Here is a 24,995-nt window from a genome sequence, read left to right on the forward strand (position 1 = left end):
ACAGTTGTCCTCATCCAACAGGGTGCGGCCTGCTGCGTTCGTTTGTTTAGATGGCGTTAAAATACCACGGTGACTTTTCCTACAAAAACCCATTACACAGAATAATAAGGTATATAGAGGAACAGTATGTTACAATAGTACAAATGATAAATTATATTATACAGTTATGCCAACAGGTTGAGCACGTATCCAATAAAAAAGCAGCCTGCTCCCAGTACTATGAGAAGGGTAAATAGACAGACATGGAGAAGATTAAAGGAGGCTGTTTATGCATATAAAGACAGACGGTCCATAAGGTCAGTTAGTCCTCTTGATAAAAGCATAGTGAATACATAGTAACACGCAGAGGAGCTCGCTACACACAGGCCACACTTTCACTGCACCATAGCCACGACTGAAACTGCTGCCAGGGATCAAGAAGAAGTGTTCAACTGCAGTGACCTATTGACTGTTCAGGAGTGCTGAATTTGTTCAAGACAGTAACATTTTTTTCTTTTTTTTCCTCGATCCAAAACAATCTTTTTCACAATCGCTGGAGTAAAGTTAAAGGTCAGGCTGCAGTGAAATCAAGGCCAGTGAGAAAGTGACACATCTTAGCTAGAATATCATAGTAACATTTTAATAAACAAGACTTTATTATTAGCAAATCTAACTTTGCAAAAACACGTCAAGCATTAAGTCTTTGTATCTTTTTACTTTTCCGATTTTTTGCATATATTTAGTTGAGATTAAAAATGTTTGCTGGTCTGCAAGTAAGTGTCACATCCATTCATTCAGGACCCCAAGCATAAAAGTCATCACCACCGCCCTCAGCATCATCAAAATCATACACACGGTTGGAGCTGCCCCTCCTTTTGCCTGAGAGAAATGAAGGTCTGTTCAGTGGAAATTTGAAGGGTCCTGCGATGTAGCTATCATACCACAGCAGACCAGGAGAGGGCGCCAACGTACACCAAAAGAAAAATTCTTTCCACAGTAACAACATTGGCAGTGATAAACAGAACTGAAAGAGAAGGGAGAACAGTGACCTAAAAAGAAGGTCTATACACCGGGCGCAATTCATCAGCTGTATTTCATCATCCCACCTTTTTTTTTTCTTCCGACCAATAGCAGAGACGCCGAGCTTGCTGTAAGTAAATGTGCCAGTATTCAGCCAACAGTAACACTTTCTTACACAAACTCCTGAAACTGTAAAATAGCTCTGAAATATAAAAAAATTATAACAATGGATCCATAAAACAGGGAAAAAAAAAAACATCAGTGAAGTGTGACCCTACTGTTCAACTACTCAAAGTACAACATCCTCAGAAATCACAGTCGCTATGACTTTGGTAACAATTGTGCTTCTAAGAGAAGATATTTACGTAGCCTACCCATAGGGTGAAAAAAAACCTACAATGACAGAAAAAAGACAAAAGAGAGAATGAAGATGATACATGGCTTAGCTAGTGCACAGCTCCAAAACTCCGAAAGGCTTGGCTATGGATTTACATCTAACAAGTACAACAACAAAAAAAGTAACCAACAAATTTAGCAACTGCTTGTTTACAGGACATGTCTCACTGTTGTTTGCTGCAGGATTCCCTGTGCTATCAATAGACCGATCCCGGAACAAACCTGTGTGTGTGTGTGTGTGTGTCTGTATGTGTGTGTGTGCGTGCGTGTGTCCACCAGGTAATGTTCTTGTAGATGGATTAGCCACAGTAAATCCACTTGGAAGTATACTCTCTTCATGATGCTCGGTGGCCGACATGCTGCTTAAACCCAGAGCTTTCTTCACAACCCTGTCACCGTAGCGACACTCCTTGATATATGTCTGCACACACAACACATGCAAGCACACACAACACATGCAAGCACACACACACACACACACTTAAGGCTGCACATGTCTACACTATCCCCCTGTTTTGACTTGCCCTTCAGAAATCTTAAACCATTTCTAAGTCAGTTTTCCACTTTACTGAGTGAGAAATGGAAAAAAAAAACTTGCTCATTAAAGTACACTTGGAAGCTAACCTAACTCTCATGCAAACTGCGCACACACACATACACGCAACCCACCCTCTTCCCTTTGATCCTAGAAACAAAACAGAAAAAACTGTCCCATGATGCCTCACTGCATCCATATACGTTCAGATAGCAAAATACTGGTGCCATCGCAGTTCATGTCTTTTTCTCTAAAACACACACAGGGTGGGGGGTGTGGGGGGGGGGGGGCTTTGTGACAAATACATCAACATGTGGCTGTTAGTATCCGAGCATTAACAGTACACACAGACAAAAATTGCGTTTACACATCTTTTCAACCCCTAGGACAAAGGGTTCACCTCTTTTGAGTGTTAAGTGTTCATTGTTAATCCGGTGACCCCTGATGGGTCAGAAAAAAGGTCCAAGTTGACGGGAAGTGACCAGACGAGAGTTGTGACTGAGTGGTACCGAGAGCTGAGGCAGTGTGTGATGTTTAAGCCGTTTTAGCGGCTAGCCTCCCTCCCTAAGCTAAGGTGTAACGGTGAGCCCAACAGTCGCAGACAGAAAGAAAAAAAAGACAAAAATTGTGCAAAATCCCTGCTTTGTAACATACAAACACACACACACACACAGAAACACACGCGCGCACACGCACGCACGCACCTCTCATCCATATTCCAGCGTGTATAAGTAAAACCCACTGGAATATACACAGTGTAAAAGTACTGAGATGTGTGCTTGCGCGCTCGCTCGCTCACACACACACACACACACACACACACACACACACAAACACACACACAGGGCTTATAAAAGATTAGCTCTAGTGAAGAGATAAGATCCTGGCATTAGTATGGTCAGACGCTCCTGTCACTCCACCACAGAAGAAGAAACGAGCAGTGCTCAGAGCAGAAGTAAGTGAGAGAGGAGGCCAGCGGGGGAGAGACAGGTCCTGTCCTTCCTCTGTGGAAAAACTGTAAACACCACTGCCCGTCGTAAGTCTGTAGACAGATGCAAACTCTTTGTGGTCATCAACACCATCGTCTGATCAGTATGGGACACACAGGACTAGGCAGCTTGTAGCATTGATACAAAGAGACGTAGAAGGAAGGAATAAAGGAGTGTGTTAAGGTGGGGCCAGGCTGGAACCACGGCCTGGCGAGGAGTCGGTTATAAAGGGATAAATGGGATAAGACATCTCCTTGTTCATTTTGAAGCTTCTTAAGGAGCCAAAGTGGGAGAGAGACAAACAGAGGGAGGGGGGTTACTATTGGGCAAGTTGTCTCACGATCACCCCCTCACAAAAGGAAGGGGTTGGTGGTTCCGGCGGGCTGTGCCCCGGCCTGGGGTGGCATGCTCATCAGGGGCTGGGGCATAGACATGGAAGCCGGGATCCCCGCATTCATCCCCACACCTCCATGTGTGCCAACCCCCATTCCGGGCATCACACGAGCCATGGGGGCCATGCCTGCCATGGGGACCATGGTGAGGGACTGAGAGGGCACAGAGGCAATGGTAACGGGCTCGACCATGCCGAAGCCGGGGGGCATGGGGCTGACCCGCATCTGGTTGAGGGTCGGGGGGGCAGGCTGGCTCACTTGGAAGGGGTTGGCTGTTGGAGCTGGAGCTGGAGCTGGAGCAGAGCCTCCTGAATAAAGAAAGAAGTTAAGTCATGTAGGGCGCCACAATAAGGTGAATATTGTTGCGACAAATAGAACTAAATTTTCAGATTTTTGTTACAAAAAAAGATTCTATTTAAACAATATACTATTATAACTACTACTATACTACTATACTTATTGACTGTTCTATTCTATGAGTGAACTGCTGGTATAGATGGGGCAAGGACAATGATTCATCATTAAACTGTGCAGACGGGTGTGTCTGCCTGTGTGTGTTCAGGCCTGCATGTGTATACCCATGTCTCTTGGCTTACCAATGACACGTCCTGGCTAGCACACTCTGCTATCTAACCAGTTTGAATTAATCAGTGTGTTTATCTTCTTAAAAATGGCTACCTGAACATTTAAATAAGAAATAATTTCTGAAACTGACATCTCTCGCTAAAAAAGTACAAAATGAATAAGAATATGTCTTCATACCTGTTGAAGCTAAGAATGGGTTGACAATTGGCGCAGGCTGGGCTGGTTTGGTCACCAGAGAGTCCAGATTGACCAGGGCAGCATTGGGACCCAGGAAGGACTCTGGAGTCTTTCTAGTTGGGTTTGTGGTGGCAGACATAGACATGGTGGGCAGGGGGTCGAAGAGGTCCAGGCTGCCGCTGCTAGCGAGACTGGCTTGGGAAGGGACAGAGGATGCTATGCCCCCATCACCTGGGGAACAAAGAGCAATTGTATCGATGAAAAACTGTTGCTGAAGTTCTCTTTGAGGAAAGAAAACCACAATGACAAAAAACACTAAGGTATCATGAATACTTATCAGGGCTTGAAGTGCAGAGGTCATTCTAACTCTTCATACCATTGTCTGGGTGAATTCATTAATTCCTGATAATGGACACCTCAATGGACATCATCCCTTACGTAATTGGGGATACAGTACCAGAATAGAGGTACAGTTAAACAAGTTAACCTTAGTTTGACATGGCTTTTTATGTCAAAGCTTTGTTTATGTGTGATACAGCTAAGTACAATCACATTTTGCAGTACAAATGAGCTATTCAAAATGTATTTTTGCCTATTCTTGCCTTGTGGAAACTCCAGTTTCTGCTCTCACTTATCACCAACCCCCCAGTACACCCAAACACAGTGCCCCCTTGTAAGTGAGCTGCCACATACTGTATTTAGTGTGAAATAAAAACTGTACTGATGCAATAACATCATTAGAAGATGCTTTTATAAGAGACATCAGAGGCAGACCGCCTAGTTGTTGTCGTTTTTTGCAGCAGCAGCCAGACAGCAGTGGAGACATTCATTAATGCACTCACACATGAACACGTACAAAACCAGCAGCAATATATACAAGAGGAAATATCAAAGATGGAAAACTTCACAAAACAGTAATTGAGACATAGCAGAGCTAAACAAAGGCTTTTGATCAGATCAGACAGGCCTTGTGTGTATCAACACCCAATAAACGCTGAGTTTCAGTCGGTTAACTCAAATAGTAACATTTCCACAACCCATCCGGCTGCTTCCATAACATCAATTGTTATGTTTGCATCCTCTACACACTGTGGTGTGGTGACTTGTCCCTTCTTGGAAAAGTAACTCTGTACGCTTGTGTTTGTGTTCCTTCTCACCTTGTCCTTGACTGTATCAGAAGTGTTTGTGTTAAGTTGGTGCAAAAGACAGACACCAATGTCACCCTCCCACACCCACAGACTGCCAAACCACATTTGGAAAAACACTCAAGACCTGTGCCAAACTGTTCACTGGATCCCTCTCTTGGTAATGGTTTTAGTTCAAAATTTTGGAACATCTGTTGCTGGTTGTAGATGCACCAGACTAATCACAGCAGATCTAAAAGGGATTCCATAACCTGGATGGCCCAGGTCTAATATTTTACAATAAACACACAAAAGCTGCATCATATTACACCACAGTGAAATGGGACCAGACCAGAGCAAACTTCTATTTTTCCATAATTTCATATGATTACTGCAGAATCTGATTGCATTTGTAGTTGAAAAACCTTCTACTTTTAAAAAAAAAAAAAAAAAAAACATGACATATGAGTGATGCTAACACTGTCTTTGCTCAGGTCTGGTGATATTAACATAAAAAGACAAGACATGTGTGTGTGTATCTGCAGACAATCGTCATTTCAGACACTGCAGAAAAACAACACCGACTCTGTGTCATTAGAGAGACGAAGACATGGGTGAGTACCAGTGGGGACAGAGGAGGAAGAGCGCAGGCTGTCAAACTCTGAGAAGTCCTCTTTAGACGTACCGTTGGATGTACTGAACAGGTCAAAGCTACCTGAAAGGGGGACAACGCATACATACACACAAACAAAATCACATAAACACAAAGCAGACATACACACACGTAGACAGATGGAAATAGACAACACAGGTATGAATGAGTATGGATAATTTGGTAAACAGAAACAAAGGAACACAATAAGCAAGTTAAAGCATGCAGATGTGCATAAGCATTTGTTACTGTGTGCTGTATCTGCCCCATTTTGACAAAGCTGTTAAAGTGTAATTTTGGCGCAAAATCATCCCATGGATAGCGCTAACAGCCGGACGTCACTAACACTTATTAGCTCAGGGCATTAAAACGTCTTTTTTAAGCACTAATACTGCTCAAAATAACACCAAACGTCAGCAGTAGCATGATCAGAGTCCCTACACATAAAACGAAGCATCAATGGGCTCCTTCCTTTTGGATTGCATTTGGTAATGGACTTGAATGGACATTACAACCAGAGGAGCTGGTACCGGGGCCAGTAGGAAAGTCTTTCAAAAAATTATTTTTATAAACTCCAGGTTCCCCAACTACATTGTTGGTGCTTCGTTTTATGTGTGTACGCCTTCACCGTACTGCCCCGAGCTAATCAGTGTTAGCCACGTCCAGGAGTTAGTGACTCTACCCGATTACTCCATTAATAGTTCATACACGAAAAAACACTGGCTTATTTGATGGCTTATTTGGTGTATGCAAGTGCCAAAAAAGACCATGGGATGATTTCGCACCGGAATTACACTTTAATCCTTTGAAACACTAGTCACGCATTTATTAGACATCTTTTCCACGACTTAAATAAAGAAACTCTAAGAGTGCAAACATACATAAATACTTAACAATTCTCCAAATATATTTTACATTCAAATACATAATTCCCACTGCAACCGATGCCTTTGGACAAAACTGAAAGAAGGAAGCTACTTTTTTCCCCTGATGGTCACCTGTGTTGGAAGTCTTGGGGCGGGAAGCTGCGGAGCTCCAGGGGTCAGGGGCAGCAGTGGAGTTTGATGCCCAGGGATCACTGCTCTTCATGGGAGGGACAGAAGGTGTAGCACCCCATGGGTCCACTGGGACTGCTGGCTTATGTGCAGGCCCTGGGGAGAGTTTTAGAGTTGGGGAGGATGGTGGTTGGACGAAGCATGCAAGACGTAAGGGCGAATCGGATAAGAAAAGGAGGAGGGACAGAGGAAGAGAGCAGGAGAAAGGTAAAATAAGATAAGTGGTTTCACGCAGGGTCTGATAGCAGGCATGTATTTGATCTGACCCGTTGTAAAACTACTGCCCGTCTGTCCTCCTTCAACATTTACTCCTTTAACCCACAGCCTCTTTTCCCTTCTCCCTCCACACTCCTTTCCTTCATGATATCTTCCTCTGACACCCCAACCCCCCACCCTCCCCTCTGTGCAGTAATGCCGTTGAGCCAGTGGAGCAGCATTCCTATTTAACAAAGAGTCACAGTCCTACGAGCTGCAGGTGGAGAGATGACATGCACAGAAAAAAACGACAAATGCTTCTCAACAACAACAATTAAGTGTGTGGATATCGTCTGATGTGACCATTTTACGTGAAGAGTGTGTATACCATAAGATTTCCAGGGGTCTTCTGATGCAGCAGCTGCCCCGGCCCCGGCTCCTGCAACAGCCCCTGCGGCCCAGGGGTCAGCACTGGCACCAGGCTCTGGGACATCCATCAGATCCATCAAAGTGGAGTGTGGCTAGAAAGAGAGAGAAAGTGATTGAGTGACAGGAGATGGGGAGGGGTGAATGGGACGAGTAGAGATAGAGAGGGAAGAGATGAGGAGGAAACACATTAGGAAGGACCATCTGTTGGTCAGCCATTATCCTATTTAAGCATACAGACGGTGGTCATGTCGATATGTGCTGAGATAAAACATAAGCCATGGTCATTCAGCCCTACTTCTTTACTTTAGCTCTACATGCCCTCAAAATCCAGCCAGCCAGCCAGCCAGCTATTCAGGCAGAATAATGATAAGCAAACTAGGTAGTCAGATGCCATAGTCTGCTGCCAGTTAGTGCTTTCATCACTGTTCAGGCAGTAAAAGAGGATGGGGAGAGACAACACTGTTTCATGAGCATGGTCATGATAACTGAGGCACTCAACTCCCTCATGTTTACATGTATTTTACCTCTCTCTTCTTCTTGGGCAGTTTTCCTGATTCTGGGCCTCCTTTCTTACTCTCCTCCAAGGCCATCTGTAGTCTCAGGTCATCCCCTCTGCGTAAGCGCTCCTCCTACAAACACACAGACCACAGTTAGCATGAGCAGCACATGTGGAACTTCTCTCTCCTCTCTTTTTACCGAGAACTTGGCTTGGTACCGAGCATCTTTTGAAATCTTAAAACGAGCTGGTTTCCGCATATGTAATGGGAACTACATGCAAATTTCTAGCACAGCCACACAGTAGGAAAAGACAACCACAAGTAGTGCTGCCGCGGCTGACAAGATTGGATTCATGCTCTGCTGTGTTGCTGTGGATGCATGTTTGTGTACGTACCTGCTCTGCAGCCTCTCTGCTCATGGCCAGTGCCAGTTGCAGCTGTAGCTCCTCCTCTCCGCTGGTCTGAGGTCTGGCCTGTTCCAGTTCTGAACCCGCGTTGGGAGACGTGGCTAACAGACATATTCAGAACATATGTTAACATCACTGTCATATGGAACTCAAACAACATCACATTCTGTATATACTATAATTAAACTGAAAACAAGTGTCACTGGCTATGAAATTATGTGTTAATAGTTCAAAATCAAGACATGGTGTAATAATTACAATCATAAAAATACATATCACACAGTGTCTAGTAAAGGAAGTCACATTTGAATTGCATTTGTAATGTACAGGAAATAAAGTTTGTGTGTGTGTGATTAGAGGCCTTCGTGAGCCTGTAACAGATGACAGGTCCATTCGGCTTATTGGATTAGATCACGTGGCAGCGCACACGCACACACAATACCATAAAGATACAGTTCAATAAGGTAGCTAGAGTGTATTCTTTTATTCAGTGTGACCATGTGTCTTTGAATTTGGAAACAGCAACTTAGCCGTTTCCGGGGGAATCGGGGCGTGGGAGTGGATGACGAGACACAGTGACATCACAACATCCCTCAATGCAGTTCTTGTCACCATTTCTGCCTCATCTTTTCTCAGCAATCCAGCTTAGTAAACTTTTGTACGTATGAATGTTGGGGGTGTACAAAGGTGTTCTTACACTAGACCTGTGTTTTCTTGGGCTTCGTTTAAGACTTTCTATGCAACTGTGCAAATTAAACCTCAACATTGACAGGCTTAACAGACGATCCCTCTCATACTTTAATGTTGTTCTTGTTCTCCAACTTAAATAATAAACATTGTCTCTCTCCTTCTGCCTGCCAATTTTTTTTATTCTCTCAGTCTCTGCTCCAAACAACGAAGACCAGTCATGACATGCCCTGCTGCTGATGTGGACACTCCCAAACACATAACTCAATACATAACACCATGATGACCTTGTGTATCATTTTAATAACTATTCTGAAAACAAACAGTTAGAGAAAGATTCGTAAAGGCCTTAGTGCAGAGACAAAACAACCCGAACACAGATATTACTCTGGAAAACACTGATGGTTAGTTTCACTATATGACTAAATTCATTTTGAAACTACAGACTGACGAACATCCTCCTGCCTCATCAAAACGTCTGCAGGAAGTAGAAGTGTGTAGTCACACCAGCACTCTTCTGTAAAATGACACAGTAAAGTTGCCGCATCAAATGTTTCCATGTTGAGGAAATAATTAATTTTTTTAAATAACATTTCCGTTCACAGTTAAAACTCTTTTCCTTCCTTGATATTTCATATATCCCCAACTTATAGTTGTACTCCATACAATTTTAATATATTTAATAGCTATCTCTCAAAGAGTGAGTTAAAACAATGGTGATTGATCATATGACCCAATAATGAAAGCACTTCTACTTACTACTTACTTACTTGAGTATCACAATATCGGCATCTTTTTAAATGTCCATCTCAAGGAACAGACATTTATAAATAGACATCAGGGTCGCCGTCAATGCTCTGGCAGTAAAGTTTTACGCACACTGGTCGAACGAACTAGACTTTAGCCGTGAAGCATGCTTGGGCACGGTACAAATGGACAATGATAGTGCGCCCATAGTGACAATGAATGTGACAAGATGGAGGGCTCTGAAAGAACAGGCTCTCCTGTAATTACATCTTACCGCCAAAGAGGCCACTAGAAACAGGGTATCTCAAACCTTACGGAGTACAACTTTAATTATTTTGCATGGGTACGCATGCATAACAAAACATTAAGCCTATTATGTGCCTCAGATCCTTGACTCCTCTCTCTCCTTGCCTACTTCTTGGCTATACTTTCCTGTCTTACTTGCTCCTCAAACCCATCACTCTCAAGTTCCAGTCTGCATTCCTCCAGGGTAAAGTGACCAAAAGTATCAGGGGTAAAGGTGTGTTTGGTTAGCTGGTGGGACTTCAGCCAATGGCCCCGACACAGGCTACATGTCTGCCTTAAATAGACAATGAAAACATTGGTACTAAAATCTACACATAGAGAATGCGAGTCTATATACTGGAAGGATATGGTAATATGTGAAGCCTTAATCCTAAGCAAGGCACAACATGTGTACTGTAACATTTAGCAGGAGTAGGAGTAAGTCTTTCTAATACAATCGCCAATTTGTTCCTTTAACACATTTCATAGATGCATTACATTACTTGAGCTCTTTAAACTTCTCCAAAAACACCGCAAAGCAACGGTTTTTCAACCACTAAGCCTAAAGAGAGACTAAACAGCCAAGACAACACAAACAGTACAACACAGAAAGACAAACAACTCAAATCCAACTAAAACACACCAGTTTCTTGCCCACCACTGTGGGAATGCACCATATACGGATAATGACAATGTCTTGACATTTCTCACAGACAACTCTGCCTGCTAGTAGAAAAGTTCCATTTGCCACTACTCTTTGTGTTGGCTGTGAAATCCAGTTGTTTCTTATGTTATCTTAATTGTCTGTGGTGCTATGTTTAAAGAGCAAATAAGCACAAAACCGAGATAAGACAAAAACTTACACAACCCTTCAAACAAAAGTCTCTAAGTGCAGCATGCAATTTTAGCTTTTGGAGAAAGTGAAATGGGTTGATGGCCACTTGTCTAGTAGATTTATGTGGCGATAATGGTGGAGAGGATTTTTATCCCAGGGTGTCAACCACTTATTACCACAACATCTGCAGACACCCAGTCTCTTGACTCCCTAGATAAAAAAATGAAGTGATTGCTTGAAACCTGGTAATATGCTTTCTACATCATTTCATACAATTTCCATACATTTTGTGTGAAACTGGACATTTTCCTAACCTCTGGGGGAGGAGCAAGGACACAAGTTTATTTATGTCAGATACGTTGGGGACTGGGGGGGGGGGGGGATCATGCTAGGTCAACACCAACACTTTCATGGTCGTTCATTCACACCCTGCCTGGACAACAATACTCGGAAAGTTTCACTGGAATCCCAAAAATCCTCCTTGGAAACACCCACAGTGACAGTCTAGCCTCACTCCTATTGGTCGATCTCTTCTTCAGTTTTCTTAACTGATGACTCGGCTGCTGGAGCTTCCGCCTCTGAGCCACACGCTCAAACACAATGTAAATGCAGGAATGCAGGCCGCGAGTAAAAGATCGTATGCTCCATACAACACGTAGGATCCACGGAGGCTGAAAAAACACACATGCACGCACGCACACACACGCATGCACGTACGCACGTACGCGACTGGGGGTCAGGGGATGAAAGGAAAAGAAGCCAAGGTTCACTCTTTCATTTCAACTTCTCCATTCTTCCCCCTGCCCCCATCTGCGTTACCCCACTTCCTGACTGGGATTGTTTTTTCAACTCTAACCATCTCACTCCATCCTACTTTCAATCCATTGCACTTTTATCACCAAATATGTCACCAAGTATGACAAGGGGAGCCCCGAATGGTTTTCTTCAAGAGGAATACACAGGATATTATTCCTAGCTTGGCATGATGGAGATTTCAGACTAATCAATATCATGCTAGTTACAGAGGGCAGTAGAAATGTGCATCTGTAGAGAATAATCCTAACAAGTGGCAATCAGCACACTTCACTATTAAAAAAAAGCCGTTTCTTCTCTCGTCCCTTTTTTTTAATCAATTATCCATGTCTGGTTTCCGTTCACTTCTTTCCTTCCATCATGTATCTCTCAGTGCAATCTTCATCTGTCCATGTCTGTATCTCTCCCTCACTGTGTCTCTGGAGGAATGAGTGTATCATTGAAAAGAGGAGCAGATTCCTCTGTCATGCGGATGACAGAAGCTGGGGGGTGAACTTCCTCTTTTGTGTGTGTGTGTGTGTGTGTGTGTGTGTGTGTGTGTGTGTGTGTGTGTGTGTGTGTGTGTGTGTGTGTGTGTGTGTGTGTGTGTGTGTGTGTGTGTGTGTGTGTGTGTGTGTGTGTGTGTGTGTGTGTGTGTGTGTGTGTGTGTGTGTGTGTGTGTGTGTGCTGAGGAATGCAGCCCTACTGCAGGACTGCAAGCCAGAGACAGAACAGGGGGAGGGGCAGGTTTCAGGATATAGGCCAAAGTTACACCAACTGGGACACAATCCGGCCTAATGAAATATTCTGGATAAAGTGTGCTGCTTTAACATATGGAATGAGCCGTGTGTGTACAGCCTATGTGGCAACTATAAGCTAATACTCACAGCCATGGTAGGAAGCAGGTGAGCCCTCTGACCTGCCGTACTCCTCACTGTAGGAAGTGGAGAGGTTGGGCTGAGACGAGCCTCGGCCAAAACCCATCTGACTGCTCTCTGTGGACACCTGGGCCATACGCTCTTTGGTCTTCAAAGCCTGAGACCTAGTAGGACAAAAAAAATCCACAATAGCATATTATCATCATTTTGACTCAAGTGGAGATTCTTAGAATGTTTAGTGTGACATCAAAATGGATAAAATAAGCATGGAGTATAAAAAGGGAAATAAACCCTTAGAGCCCTAGAACAACAAAAAAATTAGAAGTCTATTTCCAAAACCTCCATGAGAAACAACGTTTAAAATAGTTTCAATTCTAAAATGCAAAAAACAATCACTATAACAAAACCAATGATAAAGCACACTCATTGGGCCAACTAGTATATCTATATTTTCTTCCAAAGACAGGTGGATGAAACAATAAATAAACTAAAGACAACATCCTGGTGCAGGTGTCATCCCAATCACTTTTTTTCTAAATTCAGTTATTCAGGAACAGAGAACCACAGAAGCAGACAACTTGTGAAAACAATGTGTGCATGTTTTTTTTTTTTCAGTGAGGATTCTGACCATATTACCATGCGTTTCATAATGAAGCGGAAATATTTGTACACTTCTCAACAGGTGGCATTCTGCTTAGTCTGTCCGAGACATGCCCTAGAAAAGACATAAACTCTGTAGCCATTTTTTAGTAACTAGAGTGGCAACTTTGTTTGCTACCTGTAGTAGGAGTAGCATGACTTTATGGATTGGTCCTAAAGGACTCCAGAGATTGTTAGTATTAAAGCTTCTTGATCAGTTGTAATAAAACTGGACACTCTAAAAAGCATTGTTAAACAGAGGAAGTGGTGCCAGGGTGTGGTAGGATTTTGGCTGACCTAGCTGGTTAGCACCTGAGTCTCTGATGCTTCAATTAATGTGCACATTTAACCCTTTGCTCCTCAACTGATGATTCCAATCACTGACTTATCCCTCTTAGAGAATAAGGACAGATTCAAAGTCACATTTAACAATGTTATATCCCCCCATGAATTGGTAAATTCTGAGTTGGGTACTGGCTTATATAGTATGTTCACCCTCTTCTGTCCTTGAGTATAGGACTCAAGGACAGAAGAGGGTGTCAGCTTTAAATGTTCAATCACAAAAATCACTCTATGTATGCACGAACACAAGTTGACACCTAAGATCTGTAGCTTCTGTATATCAGTTTAATTTGATTCTTAAAGCTGTACCTCTCTCCTTTGAGGCGGTCTTCGTCTTTGAGAAGGACCACTAGCTGCTTGCTCTTCTCCCTGACGTTGATGCCCTGGTCTTTTCCGTCTCTGTCGATGTACTGGAAGTCCTTCAGTGTCTGGATGGCGAAGATGTTCTCTTTGCACTGCAGTGCCACTCGCTCTGAGCCCGTCTTGATCAAGTAGTCGAGCAGGGTGAGTGCCTTGTAAACGTGGCGCCAGTTCTTGCCGTGGTCGTTGAGCCGTTTCCAGATCATGCTCATGATCTCACTGAAGGCGACCACATTGTACGTGAGGTCTGCGATCTCAGACATGAGTGAAGAAGACGGGCCCCAGGGGTCGTTAGAAGTGGCCTCTCTGACTTTCTTCTCTGCGTCAGAGTAGTTGTTCACCATGTTCTTCATCTGCCTGCGGATGGTGGAGCTCGGCATGATGGCGGGGGAGATGGGACAGATGGGAAGAAATAAAATGCACACTCTCACACAGGAGAGGCGCAAGGACACCAATAATGGGTAGAGGGGTGTGTGTGCGTGCTTCAGCTGAAGCTTGTGTTATGTGTCCGTGCGCCTGTGTCCTTTCTCAAGGCACGGCGGTGGCGTGGTGTACCTGTAAATCTTCTTGTGTACTCGAGTGTGTCTGCGTGTTGTGTATGTGTGTGTTTGTTTATGAGGCTTCTCCAGGCCAGTGCAGTGTTCCTGAGTCCTCCAGAACAGCGTCTGTTAAAACCATTTCCACACACACAGTGCAGGCTGCACACATGACCACACCATCACCTGGGACAAAAAGATAAATAAGAGATTAGTGGAAGAAAGAGAAGAAAAAAAAATACATTTAGGAAAGGTAACAGAATAAGAACAGAGAAAATTGCTACATACAGCGAAACAAAATGAGCAAACAGCACAACACTTCCTTGTCTATGTAAGGTTTCTGAGTAACTGACCACATTTGAATAGGACAGTGGCTTAGTATTCCTTATAGCACTATGAAAAGATGTTTCTCTCAAATTAAAAACTATTAAAACTGCTTGTATGCCAAAAATCCCAACTAATCAAATCTCTCTTCCCTAAGTTGTCAGCTTTAAAGCATTTTATGCTTCAACCAACCTTTCACTACCAGTACATTGAAGAAGAAAAAAAGTTGTCCTTTTGATTTAAATTACTATGAAACATCTGGGAAAGCCATGGCTCCAATCAGATTATCTTTCTTAAAAGTGTCATCGTCGTCCCAATTTCCACACCTAAACAATAAAATCACAAAGAGAAATTGTATTTATAGGAGCAGCTGTAGCGCCTTCCTTTTTGAAACTAGACAAAACAATGTTTCATACTTTCATGCTTAGATAAGAATTTCCAAGCACTTACAGAGAGCCTGCCTCCTTATTACGTAGGGTCAGAGTGTTGTGACCAAGAATTGTGTTTCCACTTTTGTCATTGATTTTGAGTTTACAGTAATCTGACTCAATTGCAAATTACAAGGAAGCGTGTCGAAAATCAACCTTCTCAGGGCAGTTTGTGTGGTGGTAACATGTCTTATTGGGTCGGCTCGGAAAACAAAATGGGAGCAGAAAATGCAAGACTAGAACTAGAAGATCCATGTGATGAAAAACATAACATAATGTAATAAAAAAAAAGTTTAATAAGATACAACTCATGTCTCACAGGATAATAATTGTCTAGTCACAGCGTTTCACTGTATCAAAAAGGTCCCAATAACCTACCTAGATAGTGATGTGATGCTTTTCTCCAGTTACTGAGAAATCACTACAATGATAACTAGCAGCTTTGTTAATAATACCATAAGTTCTATTTTCTATTAGGTGTTACTCAATTTTCAAGTCAGAGCTAACAGCTAAAACACAAGTTAGTTTGCAGGTGGACCTAATACATTTCCTGAAATGGCAAATGTTGCAGATATGTAAGGTACCACAAAGTAGGACAAGAAGCAATAGTTAATCTTAGCAGAGCTGGATTTTGCTAATTTAATTTTAGATGAATTCGAGCCTCAATCTCAGCCTATTTAGATCTTAATGAGCCTGTACCTATGCTCTTTCCCATCACCACAGTAATGACATTCAGCACATTGCTTTGAAAGATGCCAGAACGATCAGTGAGTAAAAATGTGTTTCCACTCTTTGGTGGGTGGCAGGGGAGTTGAACCATTTCAAGTCTGATGAAGACTACAGGAGTGACTCCTCTGTCCTGTGTCCTACTGTAGTAGCCCAGCTACTAATCACTTCCTCACACAAGTATGGAAAGTGAATGGAGACTCGCCTTCGCATCTCATTTCCATAAGCAAACTCTCTTGAGCATGAAAAAAAGTCCCATTTGTATATAACATTAAGTCATGAAATACAAATTTACCATTTAACACAAGGCATGGGCATTTCACGCAAAATACAATTTGACTTTTCTTTGAGCCCGCTACTGATCACTAGGGCAGTGTTGTCACATGCAATCGCCAGGTTATGGTTCTGATTGAAAAGCAATATTATACTATTACTAATGAAAGTTATATCTAGTATTTACTTCCGGATAGCATTACAGCCAAACTACATGGGCTGCATAAGAGGCACAACGTGGCTGTCATGGGATGCCCACAGCAGAGGTCCATTATACGCAATTGAAGCTGCTAGATGGGCCACAGAAGCCATGCGGGCGCGGCGTGGCTCAGCTCTACGAAGCTTGTTGCTTTTTCTTCTCTGCACCCACCCTTCCAACTAGGATTGGGCGACATGACAATATTAGATTGCGATCGATTAGACGTGCTGACGATCTGCAAAACGGAGGAATCGTAGTAGCGTCTGTAGGGCACATTATATCTATTGCTGTTCAATTCTCTGCATGGGCACAGCAGTTTTTTTTTCCTCAGCCAAATCACACTATTGGCCCACCCTAAAGACACGCCGATTATCCAATCATAGGGAACTACAGGCAGTGACATGGCTTTCTCATCCCCCATCATTTTTGATTCAGATAGTAGCGCAAGGTCATGGCTGAAAAAATGAAAACGAAACCACCGTATCCAAACAGAAAGCGAACGTCAGACTACCATGTCACATCGATGCTGTCTGTCCACACTCATTCATAGAAAGTGTGGAACAAGCTGTAAAATATGCACCTGGAAAACTGCAAAATGTCCCGTGGACCAGTGGACTACTAATGGAGCGAGCGCCAAGTGCGAATTCACAGAGGCCAATTTTCTGCCCAAACCTGCCACACCCACACATTGCTGTAGGTATGGTCCTCCGAGCTTCTTTTGAATGTACCTTATCTGGCCTGTTTAGCTTCAACAACACATTTATTTAGGTCTCGTAGTGAAATGAAGAGGTCGTGTTTAGATAACAAATACATTAAATAAATAATCAGGTCAACTTCATGATCAGCGGTTTTTTTGCGTATGACAGAAACAAACCAGAAACCAGGTACTGTGCTGAGAATGAAACAGCAAGGAGACCAGCCACACCGCAGCCAGCAGAGGCAACAGGTAGCTTTTTGTTAAATGTCCATTGTATTTGGCACAAGTTGGCAAAATTGAACAAACTGATTCAAATCTGTTCATAAAGGTTTTTTGGGTAGATGTTCTGTTATATTTTTTCTCTTTTAGGGCTATGTTTTTATATAGAGAAATACTTTGGTTGCACCCTTCAGTAACTCCTTCTGTTTATGTAATATGGGCTACTTTGAAAGAAAAGAAGATTCCAATTAAATATGATATTGTACTACAGTTTAAGCTCAAATGCAAATACGACACAGCAGGATCTCCTGCTGGTCATTCAGCCAGATTAGTATTTCATATACAAAGAACAAACTAGTCTACTTTTGTACACATTCATATCAACTACAAAGAAATCCCATTTAAATAATTGTTCTCTGTAATAAATACAAGCTTAGGAGTTCTGAGATCTTTTTGTAACCACTGTTCCTCTGATTATCATCTAGAAGGGCCCATGATGACTTATCCTATTCAGTAATCTGATCCCTACACCAAGCGTGCCCCGACATGCCCCACAACCTAATGCTTTCATGAACAGAGGAAGAGTGTTAATAGTGATCAGCAGTCTAAGCAGACTCTGTGTTATATGCAACAGTTTTTATTAGGGATGCTCCGATCAGCATTTTTGGGGGCCGATCCGATCACAGGAATCATAAATCTGCCGATAGCACGGATGGGATAATAATAATAATAATAATAATCATTGTCCTGTATTTACAATCTAGCCTTGTGCACCACTTAAAGTGGTAAAACCATTTGTACTAAAATAAATAATAAATACAATCAAGATCTTTATCAACTTCTTATTTATGCAAACATTACATGCCCTGTCAAGAGCAATAGATTAAATAAAAGAAAAATAAATAAAATGTACTTCCCCAAATGAGGCAACAAAAAAATCTTCAAGATCATTTAACAAAAAGAGGCATGCAGTTTACTGCCACTGCATCACTTAATAGCCCTTAACCACAAGGAAACACAAATTACATCCATTTGATGGAAAAAAATATATTTATCATTATTCTCTGCAAGAGAGTAGTTCACAGATTGTGGATAAATAACCTTAGCACAAACAAATAAACCTCAACTATAAGGCAATAAGTAACTTCTACGCAATGGCACAAAACACAAAATGTATTCCCATCGAGGAAACAAAATAAACAGCCATACCAAGTTATGCCAACTAAAGTCAAAAACTGGTCAGTCAAAACTGAGAAAAACAGACTCTAAGGCACTGCTTAGGCTATCATATTTTCTTTTTACGGTGGGCCTACCTTAATTACTTCTCAAGCATAAATGGCAAGTTTTTCTTGATGAGTATTTGCATCTCTGCATTTTTGGAGGTTAACCTATTCCTTTTCTCCTTTTCTCATCCACAACGTGTGCTGCAGTGCTGAATAGTCTCTCGCTATCCACACTGGTGCTTGGTGTGCACAAGTAGGCTCGTGCTCCTTCTGCAAGTGCGGGGAAGCGATCCTTATTAGCCTGCCAGTAAGCAAGTGGCTGGGCTCAGAGAGGTAGAGGTTAATCTGTGAGGACTTTCTCTCTTGGGATGCTCCAGGACTCAAACATACGTCCGCTTTGTTGTTATATCCCTCCACCCTTTACTCTCCCTGCTGTAAGGCTCCAGGCGTCTAAACATTTCACTCACGGTGAGCTGAGTGACAGCTGTCTTTGGGGTTTGATTTGCACAGGCTTCTTTCTCATACTCGCTGTATTCTGTTGTGTGGCGCGTTCTCAAATGTCGGATGAGGTTAGTTGTGTTAAATTGTCATTGTTGGTTACCACCTCTTGGAATTTCAGCGTTGCATGTCTTGCAAACAGTATTACATATTTTTCGGAAACTGTGAAAAAATTCCAGACCGGAGAACACATCCTGCCACTGCCTTTTTTTTTTTATTATTTGCGATCGGCTTTTCTGATCTGTGCTTTTAGAGCCCAACGATCAAGGGTCCATATCGGCCGATAACGATGGTGAACTAACTAGCAATATTATGGAAAGACAGCTGGGGGGACGAGGCTGAGGAAACGAGAAGGAGTGAGAGTGTATGTGTTGGGGGGCGGTAAGAAAACAACTTGGCTCATCCCCTAAAATGTACTAAATACTAGTGATATGTGATTCCTGTGGAGCATCCCCCCCCAAAAGGTTCCCTAGTCACCCTCCTCCTCATCCTGCATCCGCATGAATACAGCTCAGACCTAATGACACATCTGCTGCTATAATCACCTATTCACCCGTAGCAGACAGGAGGAAGAGAGGAGAGTCTGTCTTGTCCAGCCCAGCGCCTCCTTCACACCCCGGAACAACCCCCACCACAAGACACCACTGGCCCGCCTTCCTTCAGTCCTTCTGTGCTTAGATCATTCAGGGCCCAGAAGAGATGGCACACAACACGTGTGTGTGTGTGTGTGTGTGTGTGTGTGTGTGTGTGTGTGTGTGTGTGTGTGTGTGTGTGTGTGTGTGTGTGTGTGTGTGTGTGTGTGTGTGTGTGTGTGTGTGTGTGTGTGTGTGTGTGTGTGTGTGTGTGTGTGTGTGTGTGTGTGTGTGTGTGTGTGTGTGTGTGTGTGTGTGTTTACAGCAGGCATAATGGACATGCATTTGGATGTCCATTATGTCTGAATGACTGAGCTTGTCATTCTTGTCAAATTACCAGTATGCCTCCTTGTTGCTAGAATAGGAGGGCAACCATAAAAATCATAGTCCTTTGATCTACTTCTTGCGACTGCAAATGAACTCGGCCACCTATTAAATGTGGCCACCCTTTTGCTCTCCTCATCTGTCTGCCTGTATCTGACCGAAGCACTATGGAGGTTGAGAAAATTTGAGGAAAAATTAACAGCATTATGTAAATAATGGCATCCACTCCTGCAGTCTGTTCCCTCATTTATAATAATATTAGGGGTGTGACGAGACGATACACAATACATGATATTGTCAGCTATTGTCAAAGAAAGTTACAAACAAAACACATTATGTAATAACAACAATACTTTAAATAAGATACCCATATCAGTAATCATTAATCACATCACTCAGCTGTGCGGACTTACGTGCACCCGGGCTGTCTGTGTCAGATGCTGGTCGCCCAGGATCTGAGGGTTTATCAACTCCCCACGTTAGTAGTGCAATTAAAAAGAATAAATAGTAAAATAATGTACTGGAAAAACATATTTTGCAGGCCACCTTTACTGACATCAAGTACAAATGTAATCAATCCAAGTCAATTTTATTGTTCACAGGAAATTGTACAAGATACAATTCCAGTGAAATGCAATCCCCGCAGCTCCTTCCACTTGTGCACGATTCATCATAAAAGCAGAATGTGTCTGCCAGATCTGCACGCAGAAGAAGAGTCACCTGGTCAAATGGCACCGTCTGATACTCCAAGATCAAGCCAAGTCGCGACAAAAGGACACCACAGCCCCGGACATCCTGCTGGAACCCGACGAGGGCACAGGAGCCGCCCAGCTCACAATCCAACGCCTGCATTCTGCCCAGCAGGATGCCCGGCAGAGAAGATCCATGAATCACAGAATGTGTTCAATTCCTTCACGTTTGCCCCTATGCTCCCTCTGATGTAGAGACGGTGACAGACAGAGAGATGTTCTTGCTTTCCTATATGGCCCAGATCACTCGTAACTGGTGCCCATCTTTTCCACCTATTTCACTGTGTGTACTGTACCAGCTGCCAGCTAGGTTAGCAGAGTCAGCAGAGGACTGGTGAGTTGTTTTCTCTATCTACTTATTCAAGTCAATTCAATTTTATTTATTGTGCCAAATCATAACAAAAGTTATCTCAGGACACTTTACAAACTAGGTAAAGACCTTATGAGAGGGACAGAAAGATGTTCTTGCTTGTCAGCACAGTCGGGATCATAGCTGGAGCTCATCTTCTCCACATTTTACTCTGTGTTTACGCTGATGCTCCCTATCCTGATGAGCGGCTTGCAGCCAGATGCCATCACTGTCGAACGTCAACAACAAACAGCACTATTAATATTTGAAAAATCGATGAACATACATTTTTACTAAATTAGCTTAACTGACAGAGATGCGACTGGCGAAGTCTGCAACTCTGAATACTTTCCGGTCCTGTTTGTTGCTACCAGTATGTCAACGATCAAAAAGCAGCATGGCGAATTAATGACCTACACATTAACTGCAGAGCATACAAACAGCAGACGATATGACAATGTCAATAAACTATACAAATAATCAGTGTGTGTCACCAAATTCTTAAAATAGATATGCTGTAGATTGAAGTACAACACTGACGTCTATAACAGAATCACAATGGTGGAGAAACATAAATCTCCACATAAATGTTGGCTTAGCAGAGGATTCACAGCAGTTGCTGATCTTATTTTGACATGTTGCCAGTATAGAAAAGATGTAATAGAGCCTGAGAAAGGAAAACTGCAGTGTGAGAGACAATACTATGACCTACTGTCCAACATGACAGTAAATTTGCAACAAGAATAAAGTGAAACACTGGACACAAGTGAACTGTCGGATACAAAAACATTACAAGCCAAACCTATTCTGTGTGTGTGTGTGTGTGTGTGTGTGTGTGTGTGTGTGTGTGTGTGTGTGTGTGTGTGTGTGTGTGTGTGTAGCGGTATCTGGGCGGGTCTTGGCAAAACCTAGGTAGACTGTGATTAGCATTGAGGGTTGAGAAGCTGTACACTGAAAACAAGTCTACCTTGGCAGGCCCACACAACAAGAGTAAAGCTGACCTGGAGATGGAAGGCTGTATGTGTGTGTGTGTGTGTGTGTGTGTGTGTGTGAGAGACATAATCATTTGTGTGTGTTAACATGTCCAACAGCATGACATCAAGTTATCGAGCCGGTTCCTTCACCATCCATTTACTTCTTTTGAGCTCCATTTAAGTGTAACCACAAGCAACATACACCAGTAATTTATCGTCAACCACTCAGTTATTCAAGGATTAACTTCCTTCAAGCCAAACTAACAATCATAACAAGTCTAACCCAAAGAAAATCACCCACTAACTAGTTTTCTAAAAGTCTTAAAGTCAGGAGAAGCCACCTTCTGATCGGTATGTCACCTCGCCTTTTGTCCTCCCTTGGCCGGCTGGGAGACAAAGCCAAGTCAGGGGAAGGCAGAGGAGAGTGATGATGCATCTGTCACCCACTGTGACTGACTGATCACCCTGACAATAGACAAAGCCCGGCCCCTCCATCAGACCACGTTTAGTGCACTTACGAATAAAGCTTACATCCAAAACACAAGCATCCCTGACTAAACCCCATAAAATAAATACACTCTACCCCTGTTCAGTGTCTTTCAGCAAAGAGTTAAGTAAGCCTGCCTTCCTACAAGCAAGGTTAGCCTGATTGTAAACAGACAGCGCCCACACCGTCAAGAATTCACCTAAAAATCTCATATGAAAGGACGTCAAGTTTGGCTTTGATGACTTAAAATAGTATGATCTAACCACCAGTCTTCTCTGTCAAAGCACTGTACATTGGTAGGGAAACAAAAATAAATAAATAAGCCGCTACTAAAAGAAAAGAAAAAGAAAAACACCAAATCACGGCGTTTCATTGGACTGCTGTGATTGATAGCACATAAGCTAAAGTAGCTTTAGCTAACATTAGTAAGGTACGTCAAACTCCCTTAATCATACTTCCACTTATTCAGTCAAGTGACCTGTTTGAATTGCGAAATAATACCGGCTGTTGTCGAAATCTTAGCGGAATTATCAACGTTAGCCAACTTGCTACTTACGGTTACCGCTAACGTTAGCAAGTTGAACGCAAACTTGCGGCAAGTAGTTGTCATAAGCTAGCGAACAACGTTAACTTGCTAACGTCGATTTAGTTAGTTGACTCAAGTGTCTTGAAAGTGTATAATAACACAACTTAAGCTTAATTCGTTTCAGGTGCATATTCTGTACAACTCGGTTTTGCCTTTGACTTGTTCGTAACGTTAATCACAACCCCCGACTAACGTTTATTTATAATACGATACAATCAAAACTTGGCTTTGAAAAAAAAGTTGGATCAAAGCTAGCAGAGCGTATGTTAGGTTAGCCAGCGGCAGATCTCTCTCCCGTAGTCTGGTAGAAAATTCAGCTGTTGATCACTCAGCATCTACGTTAACCTTAATATGTCACTTATTATGTGATTTGTTGGATTCACAGTATGGATACACAGCCGCTCAAGTCAGCTCTCACACGTATTTTCAGCGCTAAGACACCCAACGAGCATGCTAAGCTAGTTAGCGACTCTTGAAGCTAACAGCCAGAGACGGGTGCTCGGTGGAGACATCACCAGAGCAAACTGGATTACAGGACAACCCTGGAAAAACAAAACAACTCGACTGTCTTGAAAGCCGACGTTGACTTACCATGTTTTCTGGTCTATGTCGGGTTCAACTGTTAGTCCACGGATATAAACCCATAAATGAGTTTCAACAATTCCAAGGGAAGAAATCAACAAAGAGTACTTATTACAGGGAGCTTGTTGCGCCTCCGCCTATAGCTATGCGTTGCTAATGCTAAGCCAGCTAAAGCCAGGCTCACTGTATCTCCTCCTCCAGAACATGGCGGGCAGAGCGGGAGGAGGGGGAAGCTGGGAAGGGTGTGACCAAGGCGGCCTGACTTGCCAGGGTGCACAGGAAGACCCACTGTGACCCATCAAGTCAGGATTGTAGCGCTAAAGCAACATGGCAGAACTGTTTTAGTAGCATATACAGTCACCATAGTGATTATTTAATCCCAGGTTTTCACAGGAATGACATGCCACAGGATAGGGCCTTATTTCTGTGACTTAACTAGGCCTACAGTATATCACAGTGCTGGTCAACAACGAGTCTCCAGGATTGCAAAATACAAGGAAACATAGCTCCTGACTCTTTTGTTTTAGCTGTTAAGGGACTGAACAGACCTCTCAGGTAAATCAGGTTTTCTCAAGAAACTACTTGGAATTTCCTCATTTTAATGGAAGCTATGGGGGAACAAAATATAAGCAAGAAAGTGCATGACATGATTTTTCAAAACAAGCAGTGTGTGTGTGTGTGTGTGCGTGTTACAGGTGTGTCTGTACAAGCCACAAAACATTGCAGGACAGCATTCCATCACTCAGACTTTCCCACTTGTCTCTGTGTAACCGTCTCATCATTTAAATAAAAGGGAGGGGCACAATTCCACACATTTCAGACACACATGCGCCACACACTGTAGTGTATTCAAATCAGGTTCTATGAATAGACTTCAAAGGTTCCCTTAAAAAGTGTACAGTTTGCTATGAATAGATGCCAACATGAAGATGGGGATGGTGATGTTTAATAATAGAGGTATGGATCAAAACGGCACAGACGGAAAAGTTGCCAACACCTGAACTGGGCTACATGTAGATAATGTTGTGTCTGTAAACTGTAAACTTTCTTTTGGCTCACTATTAATATGCTGTACCTTCTGGCTGGCAGTGACATTTTATTTTGGTCTTCTTTCATCCTCTTTGTCTTTATACGGAGTAGCCTATCTCACTGGCCCTGCTATGTTCAAAGCAGGATAATCCAAAGAAGGCCT

General features: G+C 42.7%; 1 protein-coding gene across 3 annotated transcripts; it reads right to left on the bottom strand.

Moving 5' to 3' along the window:
• epn2 (epsin 2) lies at positions 1 to 23,951 on the bottom strand. 3 transcript variants are annotated; one of them, XM_083931367.1, is made up of 10 exons: positions 23,813 to 23,951; positions 13,947 to 14,719; positions 12,666 to 12,820; positions 8,421 to 8,533; positions 8,053 to 8,157; positions 7,488 to 7,620; positions 6,848 to 7,000; positions 5,883 to 5,912; positions 4,074 to 4,304; positions 1 to 3,619 (listed from the first exon to the last, which is right to left on the bottom strand). In XM_083931367.1, the coding sequence occupies exons 2-10, from the start codon at positions 14,375 to 14,377 to the stop codon at positions 3,270 to 3,272; spliced, it is 1,701 nt and encodes a 566-aa protein (XP_083787493.1). In that variant the 5' UTR covers positions 14,378 to 14,719; positions 23,813 to 23,951; the 3' UTR covers positions 1 to 3,269. The 3 variants fall into 3 exon arrangements, with proteins under 3 accessions (XP_083787493.1, XP_083787492.1, XP_083787494.1); XM_083931366.1 differs by having other exon boundaries at positions 5,820 to 5,912; XM_083931368.1 differs by lacking the exon at positions 5,883 to 5,912.
• Between the last annotated feature and the right edge of the window lie 1,044 nt (positions 23,952 to 24,995).

The sequence above is a fragment of the Echiichthys vipera genome, assembly GCF_963691815.1.
Source record: "Echiichthys vipera genome assembly, chromosome: 17".
In the NCBI taxonomy this organism is placed as follows: Eukaryota; Metazoa; Chordata; class Actinopteri; order Perciformes; family Trachinidae; genus Echiichthys; species Echiichthys vipera.